This window comes from Dysidea avara, chromosome 10, assembly GCF_963678975.1.
Source record: "Dysidea avara chromosome 10, odDysAvar1.4, whole genome shotgun sequence".
In the NCBI taxonomy this organism is placed as follows: Eukaryota; Metazoa; Porifera; class Demospongiae; order Dictyoceratida; family Dysideidae; genus Dysidea; species Dysidea avara.
Window position 1 is genome coordinate 21,137,532 of NC_089281.1, and position 20,925 is coordinate 21,158,456.

General features: G+C 38.6%; 1 protein-coding gene across 1 annotated transcript in view; it reads right to left on the bottom strand.

The window, feature by feature from the left end:
- LOC136268021 (protein NLRC5-like) overlaps positions 1-20,925 on the bottom strand; it is a 45,555-nt gene that overhangs the window by 5,145 nt on the left and 19,485 nt on the right. The window contains exons 3-5 of the mRNA XM_066063249.1: positions 20,033-20,311; positions 7,413-7,919; positions 4,221-4,310 (exon numbers count right to left, since the gene is read on the bottom strand). Coding sequence (XP_065919321.1) covers positions 4,221-4,310; positions 7,413-7,919; positions 20,033-20,311 — 876 coding nt within the window. The remainder of the gene's footprint in view (positions 1-4,220; positions 4,311-7,412; positions 7,920-20,032; positions 20,312-20,925) is intronic.

Here is a 20,925-nt window from a genome sequence, read left to right on the forward strand (position 1 = left end):
GTGACTATTGTGCATGTCTAGTTGTGAGCTTCACACTTATACATACACGGTTTCACGGGTTTAGTTTTATTGTTGCAGTAAGTTTAAATACGTATTTTATATACCATAACAAGAATTTAGCAATTGCCTTTGATTGCTAAATTTTGTGATGCTACAGTGGCACTGAACTGATTAAGGATATTCGTACAAAGTTAATTGGACAGCATGCATGTGGTCATGTATGAACAAATACGAAAACCTATAGACCAAGTGAAGCACTCGCAGTGAACTAACAGAAAAGTCTATCAGACCGTCAAGCTGATGTTAATCACACTTTAATTAAATACATTAACAGACCAGCTGCCATCGCATGATTACTGTTTACATGGAGAGCACCCTGACTAGCCATACAGTTTCCTTTCTCACTAAAAAAACTTCAAAATTATGCACCACAGACTATCCAAATTTGGTACAGTCATCAGGAAGGCATTGCACTACAATAGTACACTTTAATTGTTGCTTTAATAGGGTTGTTAGCCAATGTTGTACGTTTTCACTACTTTCCTTCTTGTTGTCAGTAAAACAGAAAGTGTAGAATTGTTCTACAAGGTGAGAAATGGTTGAAACCTCAGTGTCTAAGCAATATACATTGTTCATTGGCCAAGTAATTTAAAAATTGACTTGAAACTTCAGAGCTGTACAGGTGTGAAATGAAGGCGTGTCATTTTATGAAACTTTTAATGCTAAATTAAAGCATCACAGGCTATCACAAAAGCTTTTAAGTCGTAAATTAAGTATGCACCTATCAACCCCAAGTAAGGACTATGTGGGGATTAGGTGAGGATTTGACAATTTGTAAGAGCAAAAGTCCCACTACTGGGGTGTAGTCAGTTGTTTAATTCCCTACCGACACCCCACTATTCCCCACCGCAATTTACTAGCAATTCACCTCATGTTTACAAGCATGTGGCCTGCACACAAGCCTGTACTCATTCACCAATTTAAAGCATGGAGTCAAAAGCCAAATCCCTCTACAATTCCCCTACTTAGCCCATACTGGGGGTACTGGGGGTTACAAATGATTGCTACATAAGTTGTACACTAGCAAAGTTTTGGGCCACCCTATTATATAGAATAGCTCAATAAAGGTGTGAGTTGTAACAAGTTTGTTTTGTGCAGCTGGACTTAATTGGTTCAGTGCCACTTAAAAAGTATTTGTTTCATTTTAAACACTACCTTGTCTTCCTATACATAGATAAATAAATCATCGTGTGTGACCGGATCTCCCATATGTTAGCAGATTTTTCAAATTCCATTTTATTACATTAGATAGCCAAAGAGATGGTCAACCAAATTTCCAGCTCTAGAACTTTCAAAGTTACAGTGCTACAAAGTGGCAACAGCAGAAAAATTGATTTGCACAGTAACAATACAGAAAATAAACTACTACAGGCGCATAATCAAGACACACGGTAGTGTGTCATGCGGCCAAGAAAGCCAGTGACCACACCGTGAGTATATTTACAGGAAGAAAGAAAACAGCTTTTTCACGCATGCATAGCTCCATGGCCCCTTCTCCAAAGCACACCATTTTTGCATTATAGCTGTCCCCCAGGTAGGGTACACTACACAAGAAAATTTGCTTAAATTCACAACAGCCATTTGCGAGATATAAGCGTCCAAAGTTTCATTTTAATTTCTTCGTTTTTTTCTTCTTATGCTGTACGGGGGGGGGGGCTATGGGGGCTTTGATTTCTTTTCACACACTTTGCAAAAATTGCTATAAAATGCAAACGTGTAACTCGATTGCCTCGATCTTTGGCACAAATGAAGAACGTGTAACGGTGGATTCACGTACCAAGTTTGTTGTAAGTCTGAGTAATATTCAAGGAATTATGGACGTTTATTCACGTAAAAACAGATCAAACTTCTGTCACGGCTACAGGGTAAACCAAGTATAGAAACAACTTGAAAATTGGTGTGTAGATAGGCTGATCATCGTAGTAGTGCCTTTTGATAGTTTGAATAGCAATAGAGTTATAGAGACAAAGTTATAAAGCAAAAACTAAGCAAGTGTAAAATCGTGGGATCGAGATACTCTAATAGAGCAGTCACCACGGGGTAAAAAAGGTGTGCAAAAAATGTCGAAAAAAAACTTACCAGAGTTTGAACCAGGGACCTTCATACCTAACACCTGCATCCTTAACCACTGAACCACTGCTACCTTGACTGATCACCTCACTTAATTTCTGCTTTATAAATGAAATTTCTAGTTGAAATCTGCTTATAATCAAACGTTTGTAATTTCATAGATCTACCAATAGAAGTTCTAGACTGTTCTAGAACATTCTATGTATGTTCTATTAGAAGTCCTCAAAAAAAATGTGCACTCTATTAGAGTATTACAATAATATTATCAAATATTGAATTAAACCATGCAATGAAATACATTTATAAGTCTGTCTTCAATAATCATCATTGTATCTACATAGAAAAGAAGAAATGTGAGTAAAAACAAACCTCAAAGTCAGCCATAGGCTGGTTTTGGGGCCTTATAAAGTACAAAAAGGAGTGAAATCCACACAATGGATTAAACAATCATAACTTACGAACACAGTCTTCTACCAAGTTACACCATCAGGTTTTCCATGAATAGGCGAATCTATTAATGGGTAAGTTTTGTCTTCCAGGGCCTTCCTACAATTAGGGCCAAGGCGAAAAAATGAGAAAAAACTATAGTGAACGGCTAGTCCAATGCTAGGCAGACTAACACATATCTTCCTCCTCGAGAGTACTGATACAAACAAAGATTTTGGAACTCCTCTTGCTTTGGGGATGCTATCAAGCAAGAGGAGTTGGATGCTACGATGCTACCAAGGTTTATTGTGTTATTACATTTCTTCATAGTGAAACAAGCGCTTAACAATTTATGGAATTTTTTGACTTCGTAGATATTCCACCCTTTGCGCTTAGGGTAAATTTAGCCTTGCGCAAACATATGGGATCCTTGCAGATCCGGTCATATAATAGAAAAGTTTTTCAGTGGTTTAGAATCTAAGAATAAAAAACCTTCCTGCAACAAGTACGCAATTGCAGTGCAGTTACCCTAATAGAGCATTCAGTATAGAAATCACCCTAACAGAGCATTCAGCTTTGTAACAAGTCACACTGTAGAGCGCTCAGCTATGTAACAATTCACCTCGGTCTTACTATTATTCCTTTAATAAAGGAAAAAGACCCAGTGGAAAGCCAGGCAACAACTGACTTTGGGACTAGCAATTACAAACAGAAATAATACCATAGACTCTGGTTGTTAAGCACACATATATAGTAAGCGCATATTACTTGTTAAGTGCATACCTGTTTCTTATACTTAATCATGGTTGATAACCACATATGGATGAACATGAAGTTCCAACATGAGACAAAGCTATACAAGAGAAGAAATGCTAGAGGTAGAGTGGAACCTCAGTTACCCAGACCCTACTTATCCAGATTCTCAGTTTACTGAACTATGAAAATGACTGCTCTATTAGAGTTGTGACTGTTCTATTAGGGTGGTTGATAATACTGATACTTTTTAAAATGTATTTTTAACGGTTATTTATGCACAGTTTCAGAGATATTCAGACTTATCAACCACCCCTGGTCCTAATGGGTTCGGATAACTGAGGTTCCACTGTAGAGTATAGCGTGAAATTTCATGAAGTACAAACGAAGTATGTGCCTTACTATACTTACCAAGCAAAGTGGTCTTCTGTAGTATGCTTTACACGAAGGATTCAGTGCACAAAAAGCTGGGCTCAAAATATTGGTACATTTAATGACTGCAATTCACACCATCCCAAGTGAGCGAATCCGTAATAATCACGACAAGGTTTATTTATTAGGCACATGCGCTTAACAATTATATGTTAATCACAACATTTTTTCGTGAGCTCTTTTAGGCTTATGCACCTAACAACTAGACTCTATGGTATCTCTACTTAAACAGCTAAGCTGTGAAAAAAGTGTGTGGCACCAAAATCAAGGTTATACCAAGAGATGTCAATGGCTGCAATGATGTTAATGACAATCACATCATTGCAACTATTTTCTTGGCTGCAATCTTTGATTTTCATTTTAACCCAAACATTTTAGGGACACACCCTTCTATCTCAGCTGTTTTGGCACAGATAGTTGACACATTAGGTACTGCAAAAGTTGCATAAGTTATGGTTGTCAAGATTAAATCATCTTACTAGTAGTAGTGTTATCAGATGTCATCTGATTCTTTACCAAAATATTTTCCACCAGTTTGGCTTGACCAAGTTCCACACCTTCTTCAAGACCTAAAAAATAATAGTAATAAATCTGTTGTCCCTTTGGAAACATAAATTGCCACTTCAAATGGTATCAACATTATGCACACAGGTCAAATACATTTATGACTAGGCTAACGACTAGTGATGTGCGATATTAGGATTTTGGTTTCGGTACGATATCAAACGATAATTGGTAAAATATTGAAATTTTGATACTTTTTCGGTATTCTTTTCTTTTGATTAATTGCATGGGGCAAACGTTTATAATTAGCAGCTATGCTTTACAGAATTTGTGATGAAGGTAATAACAAGCCTTGGAAACTGGTAAATGCTTTTTAAAATGGCTAAACTGTACAGAACTGGGCTTCATTTCTACTGTGATTGCACAATCACATACCAAAAGTTGTAAATTTACCAAAATATTACTTAAAATATTGAAAATTGTAGCAAAATATTGACTATACAATAAATATTGTATCAGTTACAAAAATATTGAGATTTGATATGATATCGGTATTGAAAAAATATTGCAATGTCTATAATTTTTCGGTATATTGCACATCACTATACTAATGACCAGCAGAAGTCCTAGGCCAAACCCACAAAAGCAAGTGAAGAATGAGTGGAAGTACTTTCTGAAGGCTAGGTGAATGTTGAGATAACTTAACCAACATTATATTTATTCATATGTAACACTTTCACACCTCTGATCAAAGGAACTGCCCGGGCTACATTTCATATGTAGCTCAGCTAGCCGGGCTACATACGAAATGTAGACTGGGCTACACCTGGGCAGCAATTATATAGACGTTAAGGCCGAAATCGATGTGGGGATCGATTAATACTCAGTATGCATGAGTTGAATTTTGCTACGAAAACCACTCAGATAGACAGTGATTGTTATCCTCGCTATCCTACAAGTTGAAAATGTTGTGCTAAGGTAAGAACTAGTGCTATAGCTTATTCACCAATCGTTTCCACACGTTTCCAAATACGGATACACCTCCATCACAAAGTAGCCACTTTGCATGAAGTAATCACTCCACAAACAGGCTTACCTATCTAGGCCTTTAGTAATCTCTGTAATCATTCCATAAACAATTCAATAGCACTGATTAAAACATTAAACTCATGTAACTGAAATTCTCCGTGATATCTCTAAGATTTGTCCATTCATCATAATCGAACATAACCAGAACGGGATTGGGAGATTGATCAACCTGATACGGATGGGAAGTGTTACATATTAGCTGTAACACAGGGCATTCAGGCTTTTGCCTGAAATGTATGCTCTCTGTCCTCAGGCCTGTGGCCTCGGGCAGTCAGGCATACATTTCAGGCAAAGCCCTCATGCTCGTGTTACAACTATCACATGGATACTGGTACAAATGTTTGATTCCTCTTTGTTAAAATTTTCTCATTGTCAGACTTGCTGCCACAAACAACATGTACTAGATAGAAATGCTAATCGACATCCTTTAGTCAATGCCGGTGATGTATCCAGACTCTCTGGGTTGGTGGGGCACTGAAGAGCAAGAAAGGTCACAGCCTGCTCACAATGGCACACCTCTACCAACTATACATTATAATTATTGCTGATAAAAATTCCTACTTGTAACTGCGCAGTTTGCTACACTACTTCTCTGAATAGTGCATGACAAGTGATTGACTGCTCTCTATTAGAGTATCTCGATCTCACATACCAAAATTCTTTGGCCTACCTAGGCCCACCCCCAGATATGCAACTGTTATAATCAAAGCCACATTGCAGAGATAACTCTGTTAATCAACTATTGCCCAGATGCACAATGTATCATACAGTGCAGTACACCAATAAGTAAGTATCATAACAGATCGTGTCTTTAAACAATATGGACCAGAAACTAGCTGTACAATATACAACTTGGCAGTATTGGCTCAGTGTGACCTAAAATGGTTCGGATGAGTTGTTTTGAAATATTATACTATTATTTCTACTGACTAACTGATCTGATGCCTTTAGACAATGAAATTTTCACTGGTAGACATCATTTTAACCTGACACTGCATTCACTTTAACGTACAGCAATAACACTTTGCATTCAACTATTAGCACTACAAAAAAACAACAATAGGAGAAGCGCTTCTGCTATCAATCCAATCACCACAAAACATACAGACAGTTTGAGTGCCCCAATTATCAATTACTGAAGTGCTATTATGCTTTGTTTTTCAGCTATGTTAGCCTGTTTCACAGCATTACAAATGAAGAACAGTATGAGAAATACATCTGCAATTAATCCAGTCACCTCGAAAAATATGGAAAATTCCTGTTTGCAAGCATAAGGAAGCCAGCGATACCTCAAATAGACACCTTGGCCTGTCAGCAAAACGAAATGGGATACAAAAGAGGACAAAGGTAAGTCCATGATATGTGCATTGTACGTACAGCAGTATGCCAAAAGGCACAACTCGGGACAAACCGATGTCAAACAGTGAAAAAATTAAGCCCGTAGTCTTATATAGCTATTAAGTTACGCTTGCCTGAAGGCATCAAGCAGTTAGTAGAAAATTTCATTGAATAATTTATTTAAAAATTTGTAACAATCTATTGGAAGCATTTAGGGTCATACTAAAGGCACTTTTTGGCCTGGTTATACGGTAACCTAACCAATACTGCCAAGGTGCCATGATGGTATTGTGAAGCTGGTTTTTAGGTAATATTTTACGCCAAACTTCCATGATACCTAATATACAGTACTACCATACTGTATGATATACTTGAATTTAAATTCTTTATAACTTTATGAAACAATTGAGTATTGACTTGAAATTTGAAATATGAATAGTTAACAAGTTGTGGAATTCTTTGATTAGCATAACTCAAATTTTGCATCTAACTGCTATAGGTCCTTTTCCCTATGCAGCAACATCACCCTGAACATTGCAATATTGTGACTTACAATGTCACTTTCTTATTTTGAGATGCATGGTAAAGTAATCTATCAATAGACTATTAATATTAAATGTTACCGTCCCAATGAGCGTATATTTAAAATTATATTTCTTCCACAGTTTGTATTCGTGTGCAATTTTCTTAGTATTGGATACATGAATGTTCCACCTCCTCTAAATTGAGTAGCAACTTACCCAAATAAGCTTGTTCTATTTCTTTAGCAACTTGTAACAATTTAATCATTTTAAAAGCCTCCACAATCTCAAACCAGCAGGGATCAGGTGATCTTTCCAGCCATGCATTGAACATGTGATAGCATTTGTCTTTACTACGACTATGATCATTATCAATTGTGTTGATTGTTTCCTGTGGAAGGTCAAGCTCAAGTGCCAGATCCTTCCAACATGATGAAATTGCCTCAGAGTAACGACACAATTCCTTTAGTTTAGGTTTAAAATGTTGATGACCTTGTTGGTAACTTTTTATATGACCTTGGTGGTGGCTTTGCTGCTGTTGAACTTGATGAGGAGTTCGTGGATGGCTTATTATTTGACTTTGCTGATGAACTTGATGGAGAGCAGTTTGTTGACAGCTAATCATTTGACCTTGTTGATGAAATTGATGATGAGAAGTTTGTTGATGACTTATCATTTGACTATGTTGATGAACTTGCAATTGATGTTGAGGAGTTTGTTGATGACCTTCAGAGCAAGCATGGTGTACATTATTCATTTGGACTATAGTTACAAAATGCATGTACTATAGTACAAGAGTAGATTATATTTATAAATCGGTATGCCTATAATATTATTAAGACATATGGTAATGTGTCATGCGGCCAAGACATCTGGTGCGTGTATATTGACAGGAAGAATGTTTTCACGTATGCATAGCTCCATGGTCCCCTCTCCAAAGCACACCAGTTTTGCATTATAGCTGTCCATCAGGTAGGGTAAGCCACACAGCAAATTTTATTAAATTCACTCAACCCATTTATGATATATGAACAGCCAAGGCTTCAATTTTTCTTAATTTTTTCTTCTAAGGGGTCTGCAGGGGTCTACGTATCAAGGTGAATTCATGCACTATGTTTCCAATGAACCTGATGAATATATATCCACGGTGCTTTGAACGTTTATTTGCATAAGGCCATGCAAAGTTAATTATATGTTTCTGGTCCTACCAATTCCCCAAAATTGACCACTTGACCAGGCTTTTTTTGTAACTTTTGATGTGGTACACTGCGTATACATTTAACATAGCTAGCAGTACATGGAATTATAGGATAAAACAAAGTTAACGTATAAAGTTAGCGCATCTTTATAAGAAAAGAGTGTTTACAAGACATGAAAACCTTTCAACAGATTTAACATTAAAAATTATTCATTACACAATTCATTCAGTTAAAAAATGACCAGGAAGGGAACCAGAAACATATGTGATAATATATTAAACTGTATATTTAATAATAACTGTGTGCATCTATTTGACGTTGTACACATTATATAATAATAAGATTTGGGTGGACGTTTAGTCTCGCTGACAGCTGAAATTCGGGTGTTGTGTCATGTAGTGTCTGTATTGTTAACAAGCCAATATACAAGAACCGCTACAATTGGGGGTACGTCCGGGGAGAAGAAGCTGTACAAACACTACAGGAACAAGTCAGAGCAAGTAAACAAGCAGACGACCAGAACTTGGAAAATTCCCGAACAGAAGCAGAACGCTTAATGGCCACTGAAGTGCTTAAAATCCAGCTGGACACCCTGCAATTAGAATATCAAGCCTTACAAGTAGAGAATGCTAAACTGCGTGGTGAAAACCCAGAAACTGCACTGGAAATTGATACGGAAAGGGAGGAGCTGACAATTGTGAAGAATGAAGTGGACGAACTTCATCAGAACTTCGTTAGCAGGGAGAAAGAACTTCAGCTGAGTCAGCAGAAATAAGCAGTTGAAGAATTGAGCGAGGCAAAGAAAAGGTTTGAGCAAGCGAATGAAGATTTTGGAGGGAAAGAGGTGGCAGCGATACAAGAGATTACGGAGCTCTGGGAAGCAAATGGTAGGCTTCTATTAGAGTTAAAGTGTGCTAAACAACAATTTGAATTGTGTGAATTTCGTTTGTCTGCTGAACGTAATAAAGTCAAAAGACTGCAAGTTCAGTTAAGCACTGGGTGCAGTAACGAGGCCTTGTTGCGCAGCGATGTTGAAGGTACCATCAGTAGTGGTAGCTCACCATTTGTAGAACCTGTTGAACTTACTGTGGGCAAGAGTTCGTCTAGTGAAGATGTTACACCTACTGTGAATGTTTCGAAGTCTTCGGATGTAGTCTCTACTTTGAACTCGACTGTGTTGTCAACGTCACACACCCCTAGTGTACAGTCTGCAGTGATGTTGCTACACCCTTCTCAAGTCCCGCAGTTTAGTGGGAGTAATGAGAACAAAACCTTCAAGGAGTGGCACGGACAGTTTGAGTTGGTGGCGACCATCTGTGAATGGGACTCTCACTCTAAACTCGCTAACCTAGCGACGAGACTGCAAGGACAGGCCTATGCCTTCTACAGAACTTGCACAACTCAGCAACAATCCACGTATGACAGTTTAGTGACGGCTATGTCACAAAGATTTACTCCAGTCCGAATATAATCTGTACAAAGTGGATTGTTCCACAGTCATATGCAGAAGGTTAATGAGAAAGTGGATGACTATGCACAAGACTTGAGCAGGTTGTATCAGAAGGCTTATCCCCAAGCTAACCAAGGTAGTCAAGTAGCTGAAATCATGGGTAAGGCAGTATTGGCTTACCAGTTTGTGTCTGGACTCCTACCCGAGATCCAAATGAAGGTGGCTGGTATTGAAGGATCACTTGATCAGTTGTGGATCAAGGCACGTTTTGAAGAGGCCAAATTAAGAGATTTGTCATCCCAAGACAGTAATAGTAAGTCAATCCAGTTGAAGCCTGACAATAACCACTATCATCGCTACAGTCATAGTGAGACACTGAGTCGTGAGTGTTATGTGTGTGGTAGGACACTTGGCTAAGGACTGTCCTCAGCAGAGAAGAGGGAAACCTGCAGAGTCTCGAGGTCATCAGCAGAAATCACAGCAGCAGTCTGGTACTACCTCTGGTAATGGTGCTAATCATCATGTAACAAGTGAATTGAGTGAAGTTCAGGGTAATGTAGCCAGCCCTCATAAGCTGCAGAGATGGAAGAGGCGATGACTGAGAAGAGCACAACAATGCATGTGCTTGAGCCACATGGATCCGCTGATGGGCCTATGCTTGGACCTACTCTGTTTGTTGATGTTATGCTAGAAGGACAACCAGTCAAGGTACTGGTAGACACTGGATCGCCAATTACTATTGTTTCTGTGAAGTGTTTGTTGGATACTTTGGAGAAGTTGAGGACTCCAGGACAGTCTGTTGAAGAGTGGAGGAAGGAGTAGAGAGTCGTTTACAGTCCCCTAGTTTGTCAGTGAATAATTATGGAGGTGGTGAAGTGAATGGTATTAGTCAGTTATCTGTGCATCTAGCACATGAGGGCCAAGAGTGTCAATCCACTATACTGGTACAGAAAGGAGCATCACTGGATTTATTGTTAGGTATTGATGTATTACCTAAACTTGGTTGTTCTGTAGTTCTGTAGTTCTACCACAAGATGATGGTAAGATGACTGATTTGTTACAAGGTCAAGTGTGGGACAAGTCTCAGTGTTCATCCCAGAGTAGTTGTTTGCAAGCAGATGCTCCTAGTTTCATTCCAGCTGTTGTCCAAGGTATGGCAGCTGAAGTTGGTCATAGTAATTTGAAGTCTGGTGAGTCCAGCAAGTCTCAGCTGTGTGCTGAGGTAGAATTTATTGAGAGCAACAGTGAATTGAAGTCCAGTGAGTCTCAGCTGTGTGCTGAGGTTGGGTCCATTGAGACCAATAGTCCACTGACATCTGGTAAGTTCGGTGATTCTCAGCTGAGTGCTGAGTTGGAGAGCAGCAATAATTTGAAGTATGATGTTCCTAATGAATTTCAGTTTAGTGCTGTTATTGAATCTATTGAGATGAACAGTGATCCAAAGTCTGGTGAGTCCAGCGAGTCTCAGCTGTGTGCTGAGGTAGAGTCTATAAAGACCAATGTGAAACCTGGTGAGCCCAGGGAGTCTCAGCTAAGTGTTGTGGTTAAGCCTGAAGTGAAATTGTTACGGGCCACACATTTGCCAGTCCATCATGCTAAGGTAGTACAAGCTCAAATTTCAGCTGGTGCTGTTAGTAGTGGAACATGTTTGTTTATGTTGGAACCTGGAAAGTGTCAGAGTGGAGAGTCAGATGTGATTGTATCTACCTCCATTGTTCAACCTAACAGTGATGGATATTTTAAGGTACTTATAGAGAATCATGGTGTGTGTCCTGTTCATCTAGAAGCCGCACATGTTGTGGGGTCATTGTCATCCGTTACTGAAGGACTGTGGGATAGGCAATTTGAGCCAGTGAGTGATGACAATGCAGATGTTACATTGTGCAACCTACAGCCCAGAGTTGAGTCACTTCTCCAGTCTGTCTGTACCTGTGGATTGGCAGAGCTTGGATGAAGCTGATGCAGTCCAGTTACAGTCACTGATTAAAGACCATGCTGATGTTTTTGCAATGGATCACCTGGAGTTGGGAAGGGGACTAAATGAATTTGCTGTGATGCCGTTTGGGTTGTGTAACACTCCAGCTACTTTTCAGCGACTGATGAGTAGAGTGTTGAAGGGACTGATCAATGAGAAGTGTATGGTATATCTCAATGATATTTTAGTGATTAGACGGAGTTTTGCCGAGCACATATTGAATCTCCAAGAAGTGTTTAACCAGCTGCAAGATGCAAATCTTTGTCTGAAACCCAAGAAGTGTCATTTTGCAAAGAGAGAAGTACTGTATCTTGGTTATGTTATGTCGGAGTCAGGGATCTCAGCTGATAAGAGTAAAGTTGAAGCTGTCAAGAAGTTTCCTGTCCCTACTAATGTTAAACAGGTACGATCTTTTGTTGGTTTGGCATCTTATTACAGACGTTTTATCCCTGGATTTTCTAAGATTGCGGGCCCATTGTTTGCACTTACTAAGAAAGACTCCCTGTTTGAGTGGTCCCCAAGTTGTCAGAAAGCTTTTGAGAGGCTTAAACAATTGTTGACAACTGCCCTAATCCTAATCTTCCCAGATTTTACGAAGAGATTTATTCTTGAAACTGATGCCTCAGGAGTGGGCCTGGGTGCTGTGCCTTCTCAGAGCAGTTGAATAGACAGATTGCTTCAATTGCTTATGCTAGTCAAACGTTGCAACAGCATGAGACCAGGTATGGAATATCAGAGTTGGAGGCCTTAGCAGTGGTCTGGGCTACCAAGCATTTCAGAGCTTATTTGTATATACGGACACCCATTGATGTGTATACTGACCACAAAGCTTTACAGGCTCTACTGAACACCCCACACCCTTCTGGTAAACTGGCCAGGTGGAGAATGGCACTCCAAGAGATGGATTTACACTTGCACTATCGACCTGGTAAAACCAATCAGAATGCTAACACTGTCTCGTACACCCATTGACACTGCTTGTGGAACCTGATGAAAAGTTAGTTGCCACACTCTCAGTTCCCGAGGTTTCAGATAAGGATTGGTTTAGCAAAGAGTCAGATGGATGATGATGAATTAAGACCATTCATAGAATTTTTGAAGAATGGAAGTTTACCTACAGATGAGAATACTGCCAGAGAATTGACGTTGAACAAGAAACAGTATGTTTTACTAGATGATGTTCTGTATCATATGGCTATACAGATGGCACACTATGTGTAATACCCCCAGTTAAGTACAGACGTGACATTATCATGGAGGCTCATGATGGAAAGTTTGGTGGACATTTGCGAGATGCGAAAGTCTTTGGTCAAATAAGCAGAACTTACTGGTGGCCTGGGATGCGTATAGAGGTAACACTATATTGTAGATCTTGTGAGAAATGTGCTTCACATCACGTAGGAAAGGCTATTAAGCCACCACTTACACCCATTCCTGTCAATGGACCGTTTGATCGAGTTGGCGTAGATGTGGTCAAGTTCCCCTGGAGTTCAAAAGGAAATGCTTACGCTGTTGTTTTTATGGATTATCTCACTAAGTGGCCAGAGGTCTTTGCCAGCCCAGATCAGACTTCCCTGACGATTGCAGAACTGCTAGTGAAGATTGTTATTAGTCATCATGGGGTACCAGCTGAACTCCTGTCAGACCACGGAACAGCATTTTTGTCTAAGATAATGATTGATGAGTACAGGCTGTTAGGCATAAAGAAGACCAACACAACTGCCTATCATCCCCAAACTGATGGGCTAGTGGAGAGGTTCCACAGAACACTTACTGATATGTTAGCCAAATACGTACAGTGTTCAGGGAAAGATTGGGATGAGCAGCTCCCATAGGTACTATTTGCTTACAGGAGCAGTGTACAGATGTCTACACAAGAGAGTCCTTTTTATTTGTTATACGGGAGAGACCCCCATCTTCCTGCAGCTGAAGTACTTGCTGCCCCAGATGATCGACGTACTGTAGACCTGCGCAACTACAAGACAGAATTCTTTCATCGGTTTACTGAAGCTTGGAAGCTGGCTCAAAGTGAAATACAGAAATCACAGAAGTCTCAGAAAGAGTACCATGATCGGAAAGCTACACCTGTAAAGGTACATGTTGGTGATCGAGTGTTTGTGTACATGCCTGCTGAGAAAACAGGGAAGGCTTACAAATTTGCTTGTCTGTACAAAGGCCCCTACAGAGTACTTAAGTTATATGACAATGGTGCTCAAGTGAAGTTTGTTAGCAAGCCTAGTTTACAGTAAGTTAGAGTTGCACTGAACCGGGTGTGTTTGTGCCCTGATGAAATAGTAGATGTGGAAAATGACAAGTCAAATGTTGCAGAAGTGGAACATGTAGATCAGCCAAAGAGACATTTTGAGACCAAGAACCCTGAGTCATCCCAGAAAGAAAGGAAGGATCCATGGTCCAGAAGACTACGTCCCAGAGATAAAACTGATCAACGTGGACGCTGATTTGAAAGGATGGGGAATTGCGATAATATATTAAATCGTATATTTAATAATAACTGTGTGCGTCTATTTGATGTTGTACACATGATATAATAATAAGATTTGGACGGCGTTTAGTCTCGCTGACAGCTGGAATTCGGGTGTTGTGTCGTGTAGTGTCTGTATTGTTAACAAGCCAATATACAAGAACCGCTACACATATAATTAACTGTTCATGGCCTAAAAATCGAACTTTTGTCACAGCCAGAGGGTAAACTGCTCATGGGATTAATGGCGTGTACATAGACTAGCCGTTGTAGCTTGAAAAACTAAGCAACAGAGCCACAAAGCACAAACCAAACAACCGTAAATCGCGGTGTGATGCTCTTAATAAAACAGTCACCACGTGCTAATAGTACAACATTTGGAAAAAAAAAACTTGCCAGAATTTGCACCTGGGACCTCCAAACTGAGCTCCCAAATCCTTAACCACTGAGCCACTGCTATCACAGTTGTTACATTATTAAATCACAGTAAAACAATCCTTACTGTGCTCAAGATACCATGATGGAAATGCACTGTAGGGATACAACACTTCTTATTGTTTTACTGTGATTAATATCATGCACTACTCCAGCTTGTTTCAGTACTTTTTATCGATGTGCTATGGTCCCTACTCTAGTTGAAAATTCCAATTTTTTGTGTACTTGTTTGTTAACTTTGTTGTAAAATAAAGTATTATGACTGGTGAACACACGCATATCGCATCAAAAGAAAGAAATGGCACCAGGTGCCCCAGCTACCAATTATCATCTGAAAAGTAAAGTATCCATTACTCTTCATTGTCAGTTATGTTCAACCCATTACACAGCATTACAAATCAAGAACTGTTCGAAAAGCACCTCTGCAATCAAAGTAACCACTATGAAAAATACAGACAATTTTCCTTACAAAGGAAAGCCATCACACGCTACTGCCAAATTGACACCTTTTGCTGTCAGCAAAAATGAATGAGACACAAAGGGGAGGACACTGTTAAGTCCATGAAGAATGCATTGTACGTACTGCGGTATGCCAAAAGCCACGTGATCGGTTGAAGCCATGTCAAACAGTGAAAAATCAAGCCCATAGCCTTAGCCGTTATCAAGTTACACTTGTCTGTCAGCATCAGTCAGTCATCAGTCATCAGTCAAGCATCATTAAATTCTGTTTTAAAAATTCTGTAGCAACTTGTTGAAAGCATTTTGGTTTGATCTGAAGGCTTGTTTGGGCTTAGTTTTACCTGTTTCATCGTCATCAGGGGAAAATAAGGCTGGTTTTTGGATGATGTTTTTTCATGGGCCACACCCAAACTATTGTTGTCCCTACTATACAGTACCATTGTATCGTATGATAAAGACATATGGTAATGTGTCATGCGGCCAAGAAAGCCGGCATGCCACACCGTGAATATACGTGACCCGCTGAGCAAAAACCCAGCTTGTTTGCATAATTCTGTTTTAGGGATAAATGTCCTTGAAATACATTGGGTAAAAACATGTGCTACATAAATAATTTTATGCAACGTTTTAATCGCTTCAGTAAACAGTGAAGAAAGACTCTAATAAAATGATCTAATATAGCAATGGATCCGCCTTTCCATGGAGAGTAAGAATATCTGTTTTGTTTTTATGTAAACATGAGTTACATGTGATGGTTTACGTTGCGGTAAAATCTAATTTTATCGTTGCCATTTTTAAGCTTAAACACCCTTCTTGCTTGATAGCATGGGTGTCCCAGTTCATGGTGAATAGAATGACACAAGTCCCAACTCCATAGCCCATTGTACTTGAGAGTTATGTTCGATTAAACAAGCACCTGTAATCTTTTCTGTATAGGCACTATACAAATCAATAGTTTGGGGTGGGGTAAAACCGGGACGGGGACGGGGACAGTGATCAAGTGGGACGGGGACAGGGGACGGAGTTGGTAAAAGTGGATACTATAGGACAGGGAAATGAAGGGCTACAGTCAGGAGTCCCTACCAGCTATACATGCTGAGTGACAGTGGATAGATAAGACCTGTGGCTTCTGAGTGGTTTCCAGAAACTGGTCAAACTGCAAGATCGAGATACTTTAATAGAACATTCACTCTAACAGAGTCACCTTAATAAAGCAGTCACCTAGCATAAAATGCTAATACTAGAAAACTTCAGGTGTCTAACTTAAAACTTTCCAAGGATCATGTCCCAGACCCATGTAGATTTGTCTCACACCAAGGTATGCCTTCATTTCTAATAGTAATTATTGCTGTGTATCCATAGGTCCTAGCATTAGATAAATGAAAACCAGTAATCAAAATTCTATGAATGATTATGGATAAAATCATCAACAATTTTATAAGTCTCTCTCTCTTCCTTATTGTAAAGTAGGTAGGTTGAGTGTGCTCAGCATACCTAGTAGCACTAGAGTGCTGAAAAATTATTTGATAAAATCTGGTTGCTCTTCTCTATGGTGCTGATTTTCACTGGAATTTCTCATAGCTTTACCTATGAAAATGTAATGAATAATGAAAATTGCAATTTCATTGGGCCACCCAATGAAAATTTGACTTTTCACAGCAAAAGAATTCTTGATAACTGGTTTGCAATCCAGGCTTATGTAATGCCAGGGCCTAAAGCTACACAGAATGGAAGGCATGTCTTAGTGTGGGACGATAAATTCAGTGAATTCAAATCTATAAGGGGGTCTGGGGAATGATCCTTGGGAAGCATTAAAATTAGACTCCCTATTATCATTTTGCATTACGGTGCATGACTGCTTGCTTGGCTGCTCTATTAGAGTCACTGTTCTATTAGGGTATCTCGATCTTGCAGTTTGACCAGTTTCTGGAAACCACTCAGAAACCATCCTTAAGCAGGTCTTATCCATCCATGCACTGTCATTTTGCATGTAGCTAGTAGGGAGTCCTGACTGTAGCCTTTCATTTCCCTGTCCCTAGTATCCACTTTCGTCCCCTGTCCCCGTCCTGGTTTTACCCCATCTCAATTGTTTTGCTCTTCTTGTTGCCTATTGCTATAACTCCAAAAGCACTTACCAGAAAAGGCTGAAACTTTAACAATCCATTGGTTTTTCCGTCTAGACAACAAAAATATCATAAAATGAAGTCCGAGGAAAATGCAAATAAGTTGGGTTTTTGCTTAGAAGGTCACATATTGACAGAAAGAAAGAATACAGCATATGCATAGCTCCATTTAGTAGCATTAACATCATCGCAGCCGTTTCTTGGCCACCACCTTTAATTTCACATTTTTTAACACAGGTTTTTAAAGGCTGCACCATTTTTTAAAGCTTGGCTGTTTTTGTGTGGATGTAATTATTAAGTACGATAGTACTTAATGAGTAGGAATCAGTAAGAAATCATATGGCTTTATAATTTTTCGTACTTTGAAAAACATCCTTGCAATACATTCTGCCGAAAAACCACCTGGAATGCAGCTGTAATGATGCTGTACCTTCGTTAAATGAACGGTCTAATGTTTAGATATACAGTGAATTTTGAAATTCACCTGCATTTCGTCTGCCTGCCTGTTTCCATAAGACCCAGTAGCGTTAGGTGTACGGTTTCAGAAATTAGACAGCCAAGGTAATGACGTCAGATTCACAAATCTGTTATGTTGATTACGTTTTGTCCACTGCACTGTGCTGTTCACTTGCATCATTCATTGGTCTCCGAAAGATAATTGATAATTAAGTTACGGCGTGTATCACTGCCTAAACCGACACATGATTTTACGAAGTGTGAACATGTGTGTCCACGTAAGACGAGAGTGAACAGGCGTAGTAGTCAAGGAGTCATTATCTCTAGCATTCATTAACACTGTGTAGTTGCTTTATGATCTTACCATTTTCGTTTTGGCAAGGTAATCAGCCATACCTTTGAAAGGAGCAAAGGAAAAAAGCTACAACAAAACTACTAGTTACTGTGATGTGGAAAACAAAGAGAAGATAGCTAACAAAAAGAAGGCAAAATATCAAGAAGAGTTAGAGAAGAGCCATGAGGTATTGCATTGAGCTCTATTCTAGTGTCAAACAGGGGCGGTTTTAGGGAGTTTCTAGGGTTTCCAGAAACCGCAATGGGGCTGGGCTTATTTCAGAACAGCTGTCCAGCCCTTAGGAAACTATAACACGTAAATCATATTCACCAATGCTCATCTGCTAACTGATGCCTTCACTATCCTTGCAGTAAAACTCAAGGATCACAAATATTTTTGAGAGTACATATTGAGAGTACAAGATTGAGATACTCTAACAGAACAGTCATCTACTCTAATAAAACATTCAGTTGAAACATTAAACAATATGCTAGTCCGCAATTTATTTTTATAAACCTGTCTGCAATTAAATAGGTATGTTTATAAATTTATGTGTGTATTTCAAAGGCCTTCACTTACTTGTGCAGTACTTAATGAGAATACTGTATTCATGTACGCATGCATGAACCACTGAAATTGTTCTCAAATTCAATCTCAACCTTCAAAATTTTCCTGTGGGACAAATATGCTCTAATATTGTGATTTGCATACTCAGGTGCTGTTAATGATTCTTAGACACTTCCTGAATGTTAATCGCCTCATATTACTTTGCCCCATGCAACTTATAATACTATTCTGTTAGAGTACTGTTCTCCGCCCCTGTTATTGACATAGCAGTAAGCCTTAGACTACACAGCAAACAGAAGATATAGAAGGTGATGGTAATAGTAATAATGAAGGAGAAATTCCAAGTATATTAAGAGTTGATAAACACATCTGTAAAGCTAACTAAGTACTTGAAGCTAATCATAAAGATTCAGTAGACCAATCTATCATAGCTAACTACATAACTTTTGGTGAAAACATGACATATTAAGTGCTAGTAAGCATCAGTAGATCATAAACTCTGTAAAATATTAGGTTTAAAATAGTAAATTGTAAAATTAAAACCTTGTCAGCGTCTGGGAGCTGTGCCCCCAGACACCAAATCTGAGTCTTACTATCACTGGAAGCCCCTGTTAAAAATCCTAGATCTGCCCCTGTTGAAATATTTTTAAAAGGATGTGATTGTGTACAATATAGATAGCTAGCTAGACATAAAAAGTGAACAAACTAGCTATTTTTGAAAGTTTAAGGGATTGATATAATACACATGCTATAAAAAGTAAGGAAACAAGCTCAAATGTTACAGTTGAAATGAGAATGATTCATGCTACAAAAAGTGAGGAAACAAGTCGAACAAAATTAGATGGCTATACTAGCTAAAAAGACACACATTCTAATCCCTACTTTTGGCTTATTTCAAGATGTTAGCAAGTAGGCATCTCATTTTAGCTAGTAGTCATCTAATCTTGTTCGATTTGTTTCCTCACTTTTTATAGCATGTGTATTTTACCGATCTCTAATTCCTTTTAAATTTTTAATTTTTCAATAGCTAGTATATATATATGTACATCCAATAGACAGTGTAGGACACTTACCTATATACCTGACATGTCAAGGTAATAGATTTCTCCAGATAATACTGGAATTTGAATAGCTTCTTGAATGGCATGCACCTTCATACATACAGGAAGAAACTACTTTAGCCACAAAACTGTTAGACAAACTTTTGTTAGCAACTAACCAATTATACATTTTAACGTGTCCATTCATAAGAACAAAAATTTAGAATAAGCCATCAATTCAAAGAGAGTGGGTAATTAGTTATAGAATGTATTATACCAGACAAACAAGTTATGTACACTGTAAAAATATATCACTTACCGAAACTACTATCATTAGGTGTAGCAGCTTGTGAAATCACTTCAGTGTATACCTGTGAACCACTGACTAATCTAATACAAGCCATCAACTTTTCTTGAGTTGCATTTTTGTTTGACCACTTTTCTACTATTTCCCAACAATCATTAGGATTGCTTGAGTATCTATCATCTATTTCATTAAGTAGAGCACCATCCATGCCTAACAACATTCCAATATCTTTCCAGTGTGTTGTGTATGGCAAAGAAATTGTTTGTTGGTCCACCATTGACTGAATCTTCCCTAATAATGATAGCGCCAGACAAGAAATATTACAATACAGGCAAATCCTTGTGCTAGCTGTTACATACTATATTTTTTCTACGTGGTCTGTGTGTATGTTGTTTTTATATACTGGTACACACATACACTTAAATTGTAAAAATACGTGTGCCACATAAAAATTTACATACGTTTTTACACTAAAACAAAGCTCAAATCAAAAACCTATATCATGAACCACGATGGTGGGTTCATAATAGGGATCACTTATGTTTTTGCGAAAGCTCTAATAGAACGCACCCACCTTGGAAAGCATCCTCTAACTCAAAACAACCCTCTAGTGGTTATTTGGAATGAGTATTGGTTTACTAGTAAGTTTCAGGTAAAGAGGAAACATTTGGAACAAAACTGAAAATTTGCTGTTTGTTTATTATTATTATTATTCATACTATTACTTAGTAGAACTGTGTCACATACAACCAAGTACATGTACCAACATGACAACCTAACACCAGGGCAAGGCATATACAGTATGTAGCTACCAGAGAGAATAAAACACATGTAACAATACCTAGTATGAAACTGACTGCTATATTAGGATAAGTGACCACTCTATTAGAGTATATCAATCTGTG